The 19,789-nt window shown below is 34.3% G+C and overlaps 1 protein-coding gene across 10 annotated transcripts in view; it reads left to right on the top strand.

The window, feature by feature from the left end:
• NAALADL2 (N-acetylated alpha-linked acidic dipeptidase like 2) overlaps window positions 1-19,789 on the top strand; it is a 1,420,296-nt gene that overhangs the window by 1,031,661 nt on the left and 368,846 nt on the right. For all 10 annotated transcript variants that reach the window (XM_021933744.2, XM_021933739.2, XM_021933741.2 and 7 more), the window contains one exon: window positions 11,459-11,602. In XM_021933744.2, coding sequence (XP_021789436.1) covers window positions 11,459-11,602 — 144 coding nt within the window. The remainder of the gene's footprint in view (window positions 1-11,458; window positions 11,603-19,789) is intronic.

Here is a 19,789-nt window from a genome sequence, read left to right as displayed (position 1 = left end):
TTTCTAACTGGAGTTCTCTGTAGAGACACTTTTCAATGATGAAATGATGAATCTGTGTCTCATTAACCAAGGGAATTTTTCCCATGGCAAGTGTTTTAAAATATCAGTATTTTTCTTCCGAGGATATCTTCTCTCACTATGTACCATCACTACAGCAAGAAACTGGAGTGGTAATCGGGTCACAGTTCTACATGTTACTAAGAGTAAAAATTAATTTTAATAATATTGTAAGAAAAATGATAAACAGGGAAGGGAATATATTGAAATCTTTTACACTGCCCATTCCAAACATGAGGGGCATTTCTGTAATAATAGTAGGACATTCACCTTAAATTTAGATGTATGTATGTAACTACAAAGAGCCTCTTTCAACATAAAAATGGAAAGATTTCTATTAAATTAATGTCAAGAAAATGCTGTATATATGATGAGTTTAAGGACTCAGAAGATGTGGAAAACTATCCCAGAGTCACTTCCTAATTAGAGGTGGAGCAAAGGCCAGATACTGGTCCCTGAACCCCAGGCCAGTCTTCTTTTCTTCTGTCAATGTTACCACGTCAAAAACAGGAAATATTCAGGAGACTACAAATAACTGAGAAGTACTTAATATATGCTAGCTCATTTATTCTAGCAACATCTGTATAAGGGAAGCAGGGGTTATTTTCCACTTTTATTATCTAAAAAATAAGTCAATCCAGAAATAAGGTACTGAACTTCTGTCTGTTCATTTAATCAGTCTCATAAAATAATGTGTTCTTATGATCTGGTATGAAGAATTAATGGTTGCACACTTTTATAACAACAACAAAAACAAAACATATTCATAGTTTATTTGCTGTCTTTTAAAAATGTAAACTACACTTTTTCCAAGACTAGAAATTTTGCAAATCATTCCAATGTTTATACCCTTCAAGTAAGAGATGGAAAGCTTCTCAGGGGCATGCCTCTGAAGCAGTTTACTTAGCTTATATTACGTGTAATGTGCAGATGGCCAATTATTCCAGTTATGAATCTAGACTACTCTCCTCAAAGTAAAGAACAAACTAGATATTTTATCTGTCTCTTAGTTTGTTTTTCTTATGATATAGTCTATGGTTGTTTCCAAATGTTCATGTTTTTAGAATGCTTTAGGGGATAAAATAGTCTTGGAGTAGACAAATGAGGAATGCCAAAGAATAGAAATGTTTAGAATTACATGCAATAGGGAATTAATTATCATATACACAATTTTTTCTCTGAAATAGATTTTTAAAATATTTATCATTATCTAAATATTACCACTGCTGCTATAAATCTAAATTTTCACTGAAAATGACAAAATATATTAATATAGACTTAGCAAAATAAAACCCTTCACCAGAGAAAGTCCTGTTTCTTGGGTGGAAAGTTCAGGTTACAAAACGTCTTTAGAGAACACGTTAATGACCATTATCTACTTGAAAACACAGGATTGTTCTTTGTTTTGATGTGACTATATCAATATGTACTAAAACAATAGAAACCATTTAAGGTAAGTTTCAAAATATATTCTCATAATTCTGTAAATAATAATCAATTCAATTACAGGACACACTAGATTTCAACTAACATATAATTAAGTACCATGCTTATGTCCTGTATAATGGCCAAAATCTAGTTTAACACCTTGCTTAACTACACATTAATCAAAACATTTTAATATAAAATAAGAATTATCCTTTAATTGACTGTGAAGTTTAGCACAAATTCCAAAACTGCATAGCCAAAATTTTATACATATTTAAGCATATTTGTTGGAGGGAAAAGAATGATGGTAATTTATATATTATAGTCCTTTGTCCCCAAATAATTGTACCTAACCAATATAAATGTTGAGTTTATGTGTCTAAACATAAAAATATTTTTAATCATGGGGAAAGTTTTCTAACCTTTTTGAGCCTGTTTCCTACTGATGATCAATATCTATGGATAACCTAATTGGAAAGGAAGACTCAAATTAATATTAACAAAGTCTTTACCTGTGTAGTACTTTTTAAAAAGTAAAATTATACTCTGCATAATCTATATATTCTTTTAGTATCAGAATGCATATTTTGCTTACAAATGAGTATATTGCTTTCTACTCCCTTTAATGTAAATGTAAATATAACTGTTGTTATGACACATTAGTTAAGTATTAAAGTATTATGATATTTACTGGGGAGCATAGCAAGATGTTTTTGCTTAGGGCCGGACCAATGAAATGAGAAGATGTGAACATCTGTGTCTTTATTTTTACAATTTCGTAGTTTCAAATTTTATATCATGAATCATGAATTTTAAGCTTACAATTAGACAAAACAAAACTACTCATTTAAACTTCGGTAATTAATTCATCAGAAAATTGTCACTGATCCCCTTTTACTCTGAGAATAATGCATAGCACAAAGCATTTTTAAAGTCAGTTTCCATTTTAAATAATAATCCAAACAATACTCTGCTGACCTTGACTAGGATCGATAGAAAATGGTAATATTTATAACCAGTGGGCGGTAAGATACTGAAATAATAAATGATCAGCTGTATTCACAAGGACAACAAAATGACTAACCAATTTAGTGTACTGGTCATTTCAGAAAAACAACTGTAAATTTAGTAAGCTAAAACAAAAATGAAAAAACATTTGTGCCAGTTATTTAAAGGTCTGACTTCTGTCCAAGTGGCAGCCCTCTGGAGAAAGTCAAATACAACATTCCAGGATAACATCGCTGATACCAGTTTGTTCAAATGATTCATAAAAGTGCAGCAGAAAATGTGTTTTAAAATCTCAATTTTTTTCAGCTCTGATTGCTTCGTTCTCTGGTAAGTCCACAATATTAATACTTTTAGTTTGTCAGTCTTTTATTATAATAAATTATAATAATTAAAAACCAGGAAATTAAAAATGTAAGTCAAATCACTTAGCTGTTGTCATATTTAATTGTGACTGAAATGAAGTGTTATAAATGCAATTTTTATCTTTGCACCACCAAGTTTATTTCTGAGGAAAGGACAAAAACAAAACCAAATGCTCTCTGATCATCTTATTATTCATTTATTATATGTATTTATTTTTATTTTGATATGTTTTGGGGGAACTGGTGGTGTTTAGTTACATGAATAAGTTCTTTAGTGGTGATTTCTGAGATTTTGGTGTACCCATCACCCAAGCAGTGCACATTGTACCCAATTTGTAGTCTTTTATCCCTCACCCCCTCCCATCCTTTCCCTCAAGTCCCCAAAGTCCACTGTATGTTCCTTATGCCTTTGTGTCCTCATAGCTTAGCTACTACTTATGAGTAAGAACAGATGATGCTTGGTTTCCATTCCTGAGTGACTTAACTTAGAATAATGGTCTCCAATTCCATCCTGGTTGCTGCAAATGCCATTATTGTGTTCCTTTTTATGGTTGAGTAATATTCTATGGTATACATATACCACATTTTCTTGATTGATGGGCATTTGGGCTGGTTCCATGTTTTTGCAATTGCGAATTGTGTGGCTATAAACATGCATGTGCAAGTATTTTTTTTTTTTTTTGTATAATTACTTATTTTCCTCTGGGTGGATACTCAGAAGTGGGGTTGCTGGATAAAATGGTAGATCTATTTTTAGTTCTTTAAGGAATGTCCATACTGTTTTCCATAGTGGTTGTACTAGTTTACATTCCCACCAACAGTGTACAAGTGTTCCCTTTTCACCACATCCATGCCAACATCTATTATTTTTTTAAATTTTTTGATTATGGCCATTCTTGCAGAAGCAAGATGGTATCGCACTGTGGTTTTGGTTTGCAGTTCCATTATCATTAGTGATGTTGAGCATTTTTTCATATGTTTATTGGCCATTTGTATATCTTCTTTTGAGAAATGTTTTTTCATGTTGTTAGCCCGCTTTTTGATGGGATTGTTTGTGTTTTTCTTGTGTTCGTTGTGTTTTTGTTTTGTTTTGTTTTGTTTGTTTTTTGATTATTTCAGTTCCTTGTAGATTCTGGATATTTGTACTTTGTCAGATCTATAGATTGCAAAGATTTTCTCCCACTCGGTGGGTTGTCTGTTCACTCTGCTGATTGTTTCTTTTGCTGTACAGAAGTATTTTAGTTTAATTAAGTTCTATCTATTTATCTTTGTTTTTCTTACATTTGCTTTTGGGTTCTTGGTCATGAAGGCTTTGCCTAAGTCAGTGTCTAGAAGGGTTTTTTCCAATATTATCTTCTAGAATTTTTATGGTCTCACATCTTAGATTTAAGTCTTTGGTTCATCTCGAGTTGATTTTTGTATAAGATGAGGGATGAGACCCAGTTTTGTTATTCTACATGTGGTTTGCCACTTACCCCAGCACCATTTGTTGAATAGGGTGTCCTTCGCCACTTTTTGTTTTTGTTTGCTTTGTTGAAGTTTGATTGACTGTAAGTATTTGGCTTTATTTCTGGGTTTTCTGTTCTGTTCCATTGATCTATATGCCTGTTTTAATACCAGTATCATGCTGTTTTGGTGACTATAGCCTTACAGCATAGTTTGAAGTCAGGTAAGGTAATGCCTCCAGATTTGCTCTTTTTGCTTTGTCTTGCTTTGGCTCTGCAGGCTCTTTTTGGTTCCATATGAATTTTAGGATTTTTTTCTAGTTCTGTTAATAATGTTGTTGGTATTTTGATCAAAATTATATTGAATTTGTAAATTGTTTTTGGCAGTATGATCATTTTCACAATATTGATTCTACCCATCCATAATCATGGGATGTGTTTCCATTTGTTTGTGTCACTGTCTTTCAGCAGTGTTTTGTAGATTTTCTTGTAGAGGCCTTTCTCCTCCTTGGTTAAGTAATTCCTAAGTATTTAATTTGTTTTGCAGCTATTATAAAAGGGGTTGAGTTCTTGACTTGATTCTCAGCTTGGTTGCTGTTGGTGTATAGCAAGGCTACTGATTTGTGTACATTTATTTTTTATCCTGAAACTTTGCTGAATTCATTTACCAGTTCTATGAGCTTTTTGGATGAGTCTTTAGGGTCTCCTACTTATATGATCATGTCACCCATAAAGGGTGACAGTTGGCTTCCTTTTTAACAGTTTAGATGTCCTTTATTTCTTTCTCTTGTCTGATTGCTTTGGCTAGGACTTCCTCTCTGTCCATTTCAAATTTGTTATTTAGAAATAGCTTATAAAAAGACATGTTAATCATTTTGAAGGAGACTGAGAATGTTGATTTGTGGTTTACTGATATAGTTAATTTGGGGGAAGGTAGACAAATACAGTTTTTATTCTTTTCCTTCTTCCTTTTATATATTAGTCATTTTTAAAATTATATAAATTGTACTATAAAAAAATATCATTGGCTTTCCATATCCAGGTGTTTCACATCCATGGATCCAACTAACTGCAGATTGAAAGTATTTGGGAAAAAAAAAATCCCACAAAGTTCCCAAAAGCAAAACTTGAATTTTCTCCGTGATGAGTACTATGTTGAATTCATGTGAATTAAGTGATGTGTAGGCATTGTATTAGGTAATATAAGTAATTTAGAAATGCTTTAAAGTATATAAGAAAATGTGGGTAGGTTATATGAAAATACTAGGCCAATTTATATAAAGATTTGAGCATATGCAGAATTTGATATCCACAAGGGCTCCCAGAACCCACTGCTGGCAGGTACCAAGGGATGACTACATAATGATTTAGGCCAGTGCTGATCTAATGTGCATACAAAGCACCTGGGGATCTTGATAGACTACAGATTCTGATTCAGAAGACCTGGGGTGGGACCTGGGATTCTGCATTCCTAGTAAGTCCCAGTTCATGCAGATGCTGCTTGTCCAAGGACTATGCATTGAATAGAAAGGATCTATGCAACATTGAGTGAGCAGCAAGGATGTCATGTTCACACACACACACACACACACACACGAGGTGCACAGGGTTGAGTTATATGTACTCCTAAATTCTGAAGTTGTGCTATTCTTCTCATTCACCATCATCATTAAAACACACCAGGCCCTCTTTTATTTAATCAGCACATTTTTATGTTATCTAACCTCTCGGTGCCTTCCTCTCAGTATGTGATATTTCTAATCTCTGAAGATTTATCTTCCCTGATGCTGTTTGGGTAATTGGCACTTGTATACACTGGCTTTTCTTTTATTTATTTATTTATTTATTTATTTATTTATTTATTTATTTTGAGATGGAGTCTCACTCTGTCACCCAGATTGGAGTGCAGTGGTGCAATCTCAGCTCACTGCAACCTCCGCCTTCCAGGTTCAAGCAATTGTCCTGCCTCAGTCTCCTCCCGAGTAGCTGGGACTACAAGCGTGTGCCACCACACCCAGCTAATTGTCGTAATTTCAGTAGAGATGGGGTTTCACCATGTTGGCCAGGCTGTTCTTGATCTCCTGACCTCAGGTGATCCACCCTCCTTGACCTCTCAAAGTGCTGGGATTACAGGTGTGAGCCACCATGCCTAGCCAACACTGACTTTTCAATTAGGTTTAAAAGTATCGCATCTTGTCACACATATCAAAAAAATAATATATATATACTGGCTACTAAGAGAGCATGTTTTCTTTACACAGCCAACCAGATGAGATTGAAGGGGGCATCAAAAGTTTGAAAAAGCATGACACAGAATTAAGGAAGTACAATTAGAACACATCTTACTTATTTTAATGCTAATTTCTTCTAAATTTCACCCACAGTAACTTTGGCTCTAGGTCTCTGAACTAATATATTATTTTTATTTCAGCAATGAAGACATTTTGGTGTCACCTTGGTAGTTTAGAAATTGTAGATGAAATGACAATAGTACCATAGTGAAATTATTTATTTGTGACATTTCAAACAATGAGTCAATGATGAAGTCAGACTTAGGACTTCGTTTATCCAATTTCCTCATTATACTATGTGCATGTAGCATTGAATCAGGGATTGAATTATTGATATAATGGGTCTGGTTTAGTCTTTATCTGGATTGCAAAGGGTGCATAATGTGAACAGAGAATTAGCTAGCTACTAAAATAAAAGTTGGTCTCCCTCAGTCTTTATGAAGCATAAACAAGATTCAGAGTATGATATAAATGCTGCAATCTAAAAGTTAAAATGCTAAAATGTAATGTCACAGTCTTTTTTGTTGTATGGTACTCTTTCTTTCCAGGCACATAATCCACTTAATTTTCATCTCACGTCTAATGAATTCTTATAGTTCATAAATATGCTTTAAAATATCACTGAATAAAAATAGTACATGTGTTTAGCTTTGTTCATAATCTAATAATAAAAAAGAAAATAAAACTCTTCTCTCAGCTGTTCTACAATAGACATAGGTTTTTTTAAAAAAATAACTTCTGTCTATAATTTAATCTTAGTGTCCTTTAAGTCCTGCTTTTAGTATCTGCTCTCAGAAGTGAATTGTTTGTCAAAGTTCCATTAAGCTGAAGGTAAAAAATTAATGAGGGACTTACTTTAGATATTTCAAAACTAATGCAAGTCTGTTAGTCATGCAGCACAAAAAATCAAAGATTTGGGTATGTTCAATTATGGTTTAGGGTTCACTCATATTTAACATTTAAATGCATTGCTTCATAAGCTTAATAGAGTATTCTAGAGAAAAATGGAACTCAGTTATTGATTTTTGTTAACATAAATATATCTTAGAGATGATTTTATTTATTTAAAGACTTTTTATCTACAAAAGTTAATTTTAGGGCAAGGATAATCAGTGAATTGATAGGGATAGATGGGTTTTGAAAGTTTATTTAGTATGTCTGCTGGGGGAAAGTATTAGCCAGGGAGAAAGCATAACTATATAGCAAGCATAGAATTATAATTTATTATTCAATTGTACCCCAGCTCAATTTTGTCAGGACTCAGAAAACCATTAAGACATAGGCATTAAGATTATTTTTCAAAGAATTGTTGATTCTTTTTTCTACCATTAATTATTGAACTCCTGTTACGTACCTGACAGAGTGCTAGGCATTGTATATCATACGATTATATAAGTGACTTGGTCCTTGCTTTCAAGAATTTATAGTTCAGACGGAATAAACAAAGTGATTTTATATAGTGATAATGTTAACTGAAAAAAAGGTGCAGATATAGCACACAGAGCTGAGGGTGCCAGAGAAAGCTTCACATAGAAGATGACTTGTAAGTTGGGCTTTGAAGGAACTGAGTACTTTAGACGTATGTGATGCGTGAGAAAAACAAGTGAAGTAAGAGGAACGGCTTAAGCAAAAACATGGGGGATGTAGCTCATGGAGTATGCAAGGGTATAGCTTAAGTTTTTGCTTAAGATGCATGAATTAAACTGATAGGAAATAATATTGAAAGATAAGGTTCAAGATTGTGAAGGGCCTTGAATAGCAAGCTAGAGTTTCGTGTTTGAATTGGGGAGAGGTGCAATCATACAGCATCTTAAGAAGTTCCCACATTCATGAAAACTTCAAAATGATAGACAACACATGGCGCATCAATATTATTTCATTACCCCATGCACGTTAAAAGCTCCAAAGGTAACAGCTGAGAGAGAAAATACGTACTGGAAAATCCAGATGGCTATCCCAGCATTTCCCAGCTAGTCTGTTCAGACATTGTCTCTGCTTTGAAACATGAATCAGTTTGTCCTCAAGTGCAGCCTGGAGTAGTAGGAGACTTGAGGCTCATCACTTTTGGCTGAGAGCAGCCTCCTATGGTCTGAAAATCCCTTTGGTTTACCTCAATAGGTTGTACAACTACTAGCATCTTCTACATAAATTATGCAGGGCCTGGTACCTTGACATGCCACCTGTGCAGTCTCACAGAGTCCCCTCTCCGAAGGGCCCCACACTTGATTTAATGCTCTCCTACTGCCATATTGAAATTCTTCATACTTTTTGAACAAGGGGTCCCACATTGTCATTTCACTGTGGGTCCTGCAAATTATATAGCCACTTGTGGTTCCATGAATATGAAAACTGTTGGGAAATAATGACCAACACTGTGGTCCAGATGCACTGTTACATAGATCTATATAAGGGAGCAATGAAATTATGAGGCCAGCACTGCTCTTATATAATAAAATGGATTCTAAGCTTAAATCTTTATTATTTTTTCTTCAAAGCCATGACTTCCATGACTGCCGTAGGCCTAAGCTAAATATAGCATTTTAGCCTTGTCTTCCAGATGATAAATTAAGGAAACACTCCTGTAACATATTTTCTCATTTATAATCTACCTCCTGCTGTAGCCTGGATACCAGTATCATTGAGCTCTGCACCCTCTGAAGTCCCATCAAATTAAATTCTGAGAAAAACCGTTAGCAATTATTTTCCCTAATAAAAGTTCTGAAAAATATAGCACTGCATCTGAAAACATCACCGGCTGCCTGATAGAGGCATTCTGTTGTGTACTTCCTTTTGTGAATCAGTAAAAATATATAAACTGAATAAGTATTAGTTATTTTCTTAAGCATAGTTTGTTTTCTCCATTATCTCTATTCTATTCATACACTTTTTTGTACTTGTGTTATTTTAACTGTTTTCTCTTATTTTTATTTATTTATTGTTTTTTGAAGTTATAGATGCATTTAGTTCATTTAAATAGTCAAATATTTCCACAGGCTTAATTTATAAAAATGTCACCTTCTCCTTCTCTTCCCTGTGTCTCTTCTCTCCTCTCTTTAACTCCTCAGGGCAAATATGTAATTGTTTTTAACCTCTTTAGTAGTTACTTACCTTTTATGTTTACCTTCCTTTTGCTCAGTTACGTGTTTGAGTTTGTTTTTCAGTTTTATCCATTATATTGACTTACCACTTTGAGAGATAAAGACTTAACTTTCACAAGTATTCATGTACATCACAGCCTGACTTTTTCCCTTTTCTCCTTTTTCCTAAAAAGGATAATTTTTGTGTTAAATCAGCAGTCATTATTTACACTATTATGACTATGTAAATATTATACATATTGTTCAATGATTAAATTTCTTCTTATACAACTTTTGGTCCCTTTAAGCTAACAGTTGTCTCCCTTTATAGGTTTCTTGTTTTTCTTTATAGCTAGACACTCTTCAAACCCTAACACTCTGCTCTTACTGTAAATATTCTCTCAATATGTTAGCACACATCTGGTATTCTCATTAATTTGGTCTTCCTAGAGACCTCCCTCCCCAGCTCTGCTGACCATCTGCTGTCATCCTCACTAGGTCTGTGCCCAGGGGCCAACCTAGGATTGTCCTTGGCTGAGATCTCTTACTTAAGAATAACAAAATTAAGTTGATTTGAAGTTCAGTATATGACTGGGATTTATTGACTGATAAATTTCAATGTAGGATGTTGTGGGTAAGTTATTTCTTTGTGGGTAATAGACCTGTTTTTGGTATTTTTAGATATTTTCTATTGATCTCATCATATTTGCTAAGAGTGAATCTTCTATTGCCCTACCTGGAGAGGTTTCTATATGCCAAAAGAGAAAACATCTGAGGAGTCCTGGCAATCACAACAAGATCTTTTTTTTTTTTTTTTTTTTTTTTGTGTTCGAGTCTCACTCTGTCACCCAGGTTGGAGTGCAAGTGGCATGGCTTGACTCACTGCAACCTCTGCCTTCTGAGTTCAAGCTATTCTCCTGCCCCAGCCTCCCAAGTAGCTGAGATTGCAGGAGTGCACCACCAGACCCAGCTAATTTTTATATGTTTATTAAACATGGGGTTTCACCTTCTTGGCCAGGCTTGTCTTGAAATCCTGACCTCAAGTGATCCACTCGCCTTGGCCTCCCAAAGTGCTAGGATTACAGGCATGAACCATCACACTTGGCCAACACCATCCTCTTTGAAGTGTGATGTTGCTCATTGTATTTGGTGTCTTCCTATTCAGACTGTAACTCTCAGTTTTCTGCTGAAGTGAAGAAGGAACAGGCACCCACACTGACTGGGTGCGTGAGAATTCCAGAGGGCAAGCCATTTCACAATCCGAATTTCATATGATCCTCTTGTTTCTGGTCTCTTTTGCAGCCCTACTTTAATAAATACCTGGTGTTGACAATTTCTAACCCTTTCTTTGTTCAGTGGTACAAACAGCATTCTCAGCTTCCCTACTAAGAACTTAGGTTTTAGGTTCCCCCCTCATGTCCTACATCACTGACACTTACATATCTGCTTTCCAAGTAGAATCGTATTACTACCTATTCTCCTGGCCCCTGTACATTTACGCTTTTTCATTATTTTGTCATCATTTTAGTGGAGTTTTATGGGACAATGTAGGTAAGTGCATATGTGCAATCTGCCATCTTTAACTAGGATATGTCATTGTATTTGGACTAAATGTTTACTGAGTATCTCAAATCGTGTTAATAAGTAAACAGGGTATAACTAAGGAGTAAATAAATGAATGAATATAAACTTACCAGTCATAATTTAAATACTTATTACAGATAACTTTTCCTTAAGTGTTTTAAATTTCTGTTTACTAAGGATTCTCTTCCTTTGTCTTTTGAATACAGATGGAAGTTTTAGGCAAAGCCGATCAAACCTCACCTCTCTGTTAGTGCAGCCCATCTCTGCATCACTCGTTGCAAAACTGATCTCTTCGCCAAAAGCTGGAACCAAAAATGATGCCTGTAGCCCTCTAGAGCTTCCAAATAATGGTAAAGTATTTAATGTCATTCTCTGTATTTTACAGTTTTTGTAAAGACCATGATCATGTTTAATCTCCTAAATTGATGTATGTAGCATTATTCTTTTCAAAAATGTTGACTTTTGACGAAGTGAGCATTATTTTCTTCTGTGGCTCTTTAGCAGCATGTTTGGGAAGTAATTTTGATAAAGACTGAGACTTGACCAAAATGAGAGATTAGAAAAAGAAAACCATTTTGAACTGCTACACAGAAAACTAGCTTTATAAATAAAGCATTTTTGTACATCCATGAAAATCTGCTTAACATAGCTTCCCGGTTTCAGCTTCAGCAGTCTCACTGCCTGCCAAGATTCAGTGGATAGCAGGCAGCTATCTAGGGTATGAAGTCTTTTAGTATAAAGCATTAAAGCCTAATTCCTGCAATTGACTAAAAAATCCCTCTGTCTATACGCATCATCGCCCGGGAGATGCTTCTTGTACTGTGGTGCAGTTTGTCAGGCCTTGTTGGACCACGTGGGATGAAACAGAAGTAGTTAAGCTACCTGTGGTGGGATGAAAGCCTTGGGATGCATCTTATTCCTGCCTCCAGTCTCAGCATTACGTTTCTAAAGAAAACACTCTCTTCATAATTTGTTAAATTTGTATCTATTTGCTAGGAACTACAACTTGTGGGCTCTGTTTTTTTGTGTCCAGACCTCTGGGCTCAATAGTCATATTTTATCTCAACTGTTTTTCTCTTGACAGCAAGAACATACAAAAGAGAATATATGTTGAAGAAATATGTACAGAAAAAAATCTGAATACATTAAGGATTTCTCTGTTAGGGACATATGCTTTTCAAAATCCTTTAGATTGAGAGCCTCCTAAACGGATTACCAATTAAACAAGGTGGGAAAATCAGAAAACAATAATAAGCCAATGTCCTCAAAGCAGGAATGAAGAAGCACTCGAGGAGATTTTTGTTTTGTTTTGGTTTTTTCCCTGCCATTTATTCTGAGCCCAACAAATTGATTATGGGCTCTATTTGTTAAGGTATGTAAAGAACACCACAATAATAGTATAGTTGTAAGAGACACTGGACTTGTAAAAGACCATATTTAAGCCCAGATTTAAATAATTAATTAATTCAATATATACTCAGAGCCCCCAATACATTCCAGCCACTGTCCTGCCCTCAAGGAACTGATAGTCCCCATGCTAGCTCCATGCCCTCTCGTATGTCATCTCCCACTGCAAACCTCTATGTCTGTATCTACAACAGAGAGCTACACCTTTATCACCTTAAATAGTTGTGAGAATCAAAGTATGATATGTGTATCAATTCTTTATTTTTACTTTTTGTGTTATATGTTACGTCATGTATTTCTTGAGACAAGGTTTTGCTCTGTGATCAGGGCTAGAGTGCAAGTGGCTTAATCATAGCTCCCTGCAGCCTCAAACTCCTAAGCTGAAGCAATTCTCCTACCTCAGCCTCCCAAGTAGCTAGAACTGCACATGGGTGCCACCACACTAGACTAACTTAAAAAGTATATATTTTCGCAGCCACAGGGTCTCGCTAAGTTGCCTAGGCTGTTTTTGAGCTCGCTAGATCCAGTGGTCCTCCTGTCTCAGCCTCCCAAGGTGTTAGGATTATAAGTATGAGCCACCATAACTGGATTAATTTTTTTGTATGTTGTAAAATGTTACGTAAATATTAAGAAGTATCATTGTTATCAAATAACTACTTAAAAAAAAAAATGCGTAGACATGTCTTACTCTATTGCCCAGGCTGGAATGCAGTGGCATGATCATGGTTCACTGCAGCCTCAAACTCCTGGGCTCAAGTGATCCTTTTGCTTCAGCCTTCCAAGTAGCTAGGGCTACAGGCACATGACACTACACCCAGCTAACTTTGAAATCTTGTTGAAGAGACAGGATCTCACTATGTTGCCAGGGCTAGTCTCAAATTCCTGGGCTCAAGTGATCCTCCTGCTTGTCTCCCAAAGTACTGGGATTATAGGCATGAGCCATTGTGCCTGGCCTAACTACGTTAATTTTCTTCTTAATATGCAGAATAATGTACTTGCAAAGCAAGATGACACTCTCCAGCTGCATTTCCATAATAAATTAACAACAGGCATGAAGCCTACAAGAAGAGTTGAGATGTACACCAGTGTTAAAGCAAGAAAGACAGGCCTGCTTTCTAAGAGACTATGACATATGAAATTGTTCTCATGGATATTGTTATGTTTTTAGAAAAATTGTTATGATTTTTAGAAAATTCAAAAAGATATATTTAAATCATTGAGAAGACATTCATGTTATAATGAGTTATTTATTTTTCAAAATACAGAATATACACTTAGATTTTCCAAATACTGATTGAGCAGTCTCACTGAGTCTGGTAAATCAGTATTTGGAAAATCTAAATACATAATTCTATATTAACGTATAACCCTACATTAAACTGAATTTAATGTAGGATTATAACCCTTTACCCCAATGTTTTGGACAATAATGCTCATAATTTTTCTGAGATAATTAAGTTTCTTCATAGATATTACAAAATGCATTAGTTATTCACAGTAATGTATATCAGGGTGGGATATGAAAAGGATACTGAATGAAGTACTGTCATTTTAACCAATAACAGCAATGCTTATTGTTTAAGGATTAAAGAAATAATTTAAAACATATTATAATTATAACATATTGTTGAATTTTCTAAGTATAGCCCTGATCTTTAGTGTCTGAAAATCTTCACTCAGCAAGTTTGGAATGGGCACATTAAGAATATGTGTGCGAATCCACTAATTATTTATCCTACCCATTTAACCCTTTATGCACACTAAATCAAAATTCTCTAAAATTCAGACAATAATGTAATAGAATTTTTCTACTACCAATCAAGGACTACATTTAATACCTCTAGTGTTAAAGTGAGTCATTGTTCAAATTTCAGAAATTGAGTCTTGGTCCTGTTTGTCCAAACTTGGATTATCCTTGAACCAATCATCATAATATAGTTGATGTAGTCTGTCAATAGGCTTGAATCAATCAGAATCTATTTCTAGGGATACTGCCAAATCTACTCATAAAATGCTGATGGGAAATGCTGGCAACAGTTCAAAAAGGGAAAGTGGCAAATGGATGTTGAGAAAGCAAGTGTAGTTCAATGATGATACTAGTCTGGCCAAGACGCAGTTTACAAACTTTAAGTAATGACTTGCTTCATCATTAAAGGCCAACAAGAAACCATGTAGCTCTGGGATCTTCCTCTAACCATCTTGAGACCATGGGAATGGAATGCATTCTACCTGAAAATAAAGTCAGCATAGGAAGGGATCAGATGAGTAAAGGGGAGAGAAATATAGAAATAGAGATAGAGAGAAGGTATGGGGAAAGATGGAGAAGCAGAGAAAAAGAAACCCTTATTTACATGATTAGAGCCCTAAATAAAGCCTTGTCTGAAGCCAAATCTATTGAACTTTTCATATTTATGAGTCAATACATTCCTCCTTTGTTTCAGCCTATTTATATTTGGTTTTTGGTTACTTGCAACTAAAAGCTATCTAACAGATAAAAACCATAACACTTAAACTAAAGAATTGAATGCCTTCATGCATGAGATAGGCGCAGCAAATTGAAGTGGATAACTGGCCATTTGTATGGACATCGCTGAAAGAACTAAAAAAAAGAAATATATGAGGAATGGAAAAAGAATCAGGAGAAAAATTCTTACTTAAATAGATTGTTTGCATTGATTAGATAATTGGATACTGCCTCCATTTCATTTCAAATGGTCTTTTTCTTTGTAGACCTGACTCATTCATTCAAGGTATTGTCAATATTTGTCTTTGAAGTTCAGTCAAAACATGGAAAACTTAATTTTCACATACCTATCTGAGCTTGTGATTAAAATTCATGACTACAGTGATTAAAAGGGAAGAAGAAACTTTAAAATCCATTAATGAAATTTAAGGTGAAAAGTATAAATGAATCAAGTTAAAAATCATTTTAATATATTTGATGATTCATTTATTTTGAAAAAATAATTGTTTACATGTTGCTTAAAACTTATCATCAGTGATGATGAAATTTTACATAAATAAATTTGGATGATGTCTCTTCAAGTGGATATACTACATATTTTTTATTTCCTTATTTACAATTCTATATGTTTTATCAAAATTACTTTTATGATTAAAATGACATAGTGTCTAACTGATCATCTTGTTTATAATTTTTACATATTTCTAATGCATTTTGTAAATCTATCTTCCTAATCTGTTAGTAGTTACTTTAAACAATGCATTACTAGCATTTCTTGAGTACAAATTTAAAAACATGTATTGAACATATTATCTACAAGTTGTAGTTACACAAATATTTGTTGACAAATGGTGCCTTTTAACTTTTCAAGAAATATCTATTAGCAGGAAATGTTAGTACAATTGAATTCAACATTGTGTGTTCTTACATGTGAAACTAATCAATCTATTCAGAGCAGCCTTGGAATTGCTACATGTGAAAAGTTCCAGTATATTATGCTACTCTCCTTAAAGAATGTCTTGAGATTTTCTCTCTCTCTCTCTTTCTGTGTCTCTCTTTCTCTCCCTCTATCCACCTACCTATCAATTTATCTTGGTAGACAATGGAGTAGTATGATCCAATATGACATGGCTTCCCTTAAGTTCCAACATAACAAATGACAAACCTTTTTGGCCACAACAAAACAAAGTATTTTTTAGTATACTTTAAAAGAAAAAAAAAGAAAGGGAAAACTAAAAACTTAGTTTTGATCAGAGTGGGCTTTAATAATGTTGATTAGGCTTTTCCAATCAACATGGAGGAAAATATTCAGAAGAAATGGGGAAATTTTAAATTTGTACAGACAACTTCTGTATAGCATGCAAATAGATATGATGGCTGCTCTTTATCTGAATAATTCAGAGAGCTAGAACTGTTTTGGAAGGACTGATATGTGTGGAGACAAATGCCAGATCAACTGTCTTCAAGCAGTCAGTTACATAGTGAGCATATGAGTCTGAGGTAGGAGTTGATAATGGAGTATTCCGTAGAACTAAAGATCAACATTCATGAGCTGCCAGTCTGAAGTCCTTGGACAAAAGGAAAAAGAGCTTCAGAATTCACTTTGAAGGACTGTTCATCAGGGATCTTAAACGGAGTGAGCGTAGCGGGGAAACCTATTGTCCAAAGTCCACAGAAAGTAGAGTCAATTCTCTGTTTCCTGGGGAGTGAAGGCTGGGCTTACTAAAGGTGACGCAGATCTGACATTCACCCAGAACTTCTCAAGTTTCCAGGATTCTGTCTCAACAGTTTTGATTTTAGATATCATTCAGCTGGAGTACAGTCTAGAGTTTTTGTTTGTTTGCTAAAAGACTTAAAGACAACCTGAGATGTACACTTGAAAGCAAAATTATTTTAAAAAGTGTTTTCTACTTTTAAAATATTTCTCAAGGTTTTTACAGCTTCTTATATTCTTAGCATATAATTTTTCAAATACCTGTCACTTTTTACAAATTATAGAAATTCCAACTAAACTTTGGAGTTTATATGTATGATAAAATCCATTAGTGTATACCGTATCTTTGTATTTTTATGTTATGGACCAACACTGTCATTTACTAAACAAAAACTTCCAGAGATTCATCACTGCCTTTGTGTTTCTATTATTCTGCTATTCCTTGCAAGTATCCAGTATTTCTCTGCATTATTCTATTCAATATTATCCAAACATATCTTGTATGTATGTGTCTCTAAGTTGTAAAGGCCCATTACCCTCTAAATTCTTACGGTTCAGTGCAAGTGTTATATTCTCCACCAAAAACCCTTTAGGGTTTCATTCAAGTTGGACATAGCCTCTCTTTATGACTCTCTCACGCATTTGGCATTTGTATGCTATTTGGCATTATGATATGATATTCTTCTGAAGCAGAGCATAAGCAACTGAATTTTCATTAGAATATGTTTTTCCTCTTTATAATTCAATTATTTGAGGTTTTCTTTATGGTTCAGGATATCATCAGTGTTCTATGAGTATTTGAAAAGAATGTATGCTGTGTTATTGTCTATTCTATACATGTCTACTTAGACTAAGTTCCTTAATCAGGTTGTTCAAATATTCTATATATTATTCATGTTAAAATCTCCTACTGTGAATATAAATTTGTTCATTTTCCCTTGTAGTTAGTCAATTTTCACTTTATATGTTTTGAGATTATTTCGTAGGTGTTCATAAATTCAAATATATCATATCTTCTGGAATAGTTGAACCACTTATCACATGAAGTGATATTCCTTATGTTTAGTAATTCTTGTTTTAAGTTTGAGTAGGCCTGATATGAATTTTGTAGCACTATTTGTATTAGTATCTTTATGCTATGTATTTTTTGCTTTCAACCTTCCTGTATCTTCCCTTTATATATGTCTCATTAATAGCAAATAATTTCCAATTTAAATGCAATCTGATAGTCTTTTAATAGGAGCATTTGGTCCCTTTCATTTAATGTGATTAATATGTACTTAGACTTACAGTTTTCATCTTAATTAGGGTTTCTTCTTTGAATCACATATTGTTTTCCTTTAGTTGTATTTTTTCTTTAGATTTAGATTTTTGCCATTAAATTTTTCTCTCTATTATTTAGAAGTTATAAATACATTTTGTATTCTTTTATAATTAATCTAAGAAATTACAACTTCTTAGAGATCCCGTGCCCCTGCTCTGCTTAGTGTCATTTTCTTTGCACTCTTGGGAGGAATTGGGGAAGTTCAGAACTTTAGGATTCCTACTTTATAGAGGAAGAATCTTTTTTAGAACCACCTTCTTCATCCCAATTTCAGCAAGCCCAGGACTTTGTCTTCTGACCTTTGCATCCCATGAGGCCATCAATATTAAAGGGTTCTCTTTGTTTACCAAATTCCCTTAGGTTGAAGATAACCTCATAGTTTTATTTACCTGGGTTCCCATCACAGCTTAAATTTTGACCCAGTAAGTTCTTAATTTCTTGCTAATTCTCAGATGCTGTTAACAAGATTTATTTTGTATTTTATTTGTCATTATAAGTTACTATCAGTGGGTGGATTAATCTGATATCCTAGCCCACCATATTTTTAGTAAAGAAAATCTTCTCTTCCTTTCCATCCATTTATTACCTGACAGCAAATATGGACTCAGAAAATTGTGTAGATTGATTGACATATAAATCAGGTCATCAGGAAAAAAGGACCCACTAAAAATGTGCAATTTAAGAGAATTTAATCAAGTGCTTATGCACATGGTGTGGACAGGTAAAGCAAAACAGAAAAGAGATACCATTGCTACTGCCTCTAAACCAGGTCTAGTAATTCCTACTACCTGTAAACATGAAAGGGCAAGAAGAGAGAGCAGTTGTAGGAACTGGCCAGTACTTTAGCTATAAGAGAAGAGCTGTGGCTTTCAGCCAAGCAGAGTTGTCACTGCATAATGTGGACAGTAAGGGGGGTACTGGAAAATAAATACTCTGGTCTTTCACTTAACCCAACCTACTGTCCTCTTGTTGATGCCTTCAATTGGGTAAACTAAACCTGAATCCAAAGAATAAAAGAACCAGGTAGATGTAATGCATAGAGGTTACTTCTCCTGGGGTAAGGTTAATGGAGGGTGGCAAATAGATGTGAATGAACAGATAGAAAATATGCAACAAAGATAGAGCTTCAGGTGATTAGTAGATTAGTAGATTAGTGCTTCAGGTGATTAGTGCTTCAGGTGATTTGGTAGACAGCTAAGAAAAAAATGGTCAATTTTTACATTTCTGAGGGATACAAAGAGAGTAAACGTTATTTTTTCTCATATTCATATTATTTAGAATATCTTCCTAGTTACATAACTTTACTAAATAAAAAGAATACAATTTAATTCAATGTTAATTGTTTTTCCAAAAGTATGGAAGCTCGCATGAGTACTTGCACATATGGGTGTGTGAAGATGTGTATGCATGTATCAGATAATCAGGGAATAGCTATATGTACTTGAAAGTTTACAAGTTACGATGACATAGAATCTGGAAGCAGATTATATTCAGATTTTCAGGCAAACAGTTGGCAATAGGAAAGATATCTGCAGACTGCAGCATCTCAGTCATCAAAACTCCCTCTAGAACAGATTCTAGTCCCTGTGAGGATCAGGAAAATTAAGAAAATAAAAGAACAATCTGGA

This window comes from Papio anubis, chromosome 2 (genome assembly GCF_008728515.1).
Source record: "Papio anubis isolate 15944 chromosome 2, Panubis1.0, whole genome shotgun sequence".
Lineage (NCBI taxonomy): Eukaryota > Metazoa > Chordata > Mammalia > Primates > Cercopithecidae > Papio > Papio anubis.
This window is presented reverse-complemented; position numbering and strand designations above follow the sequence as displayed.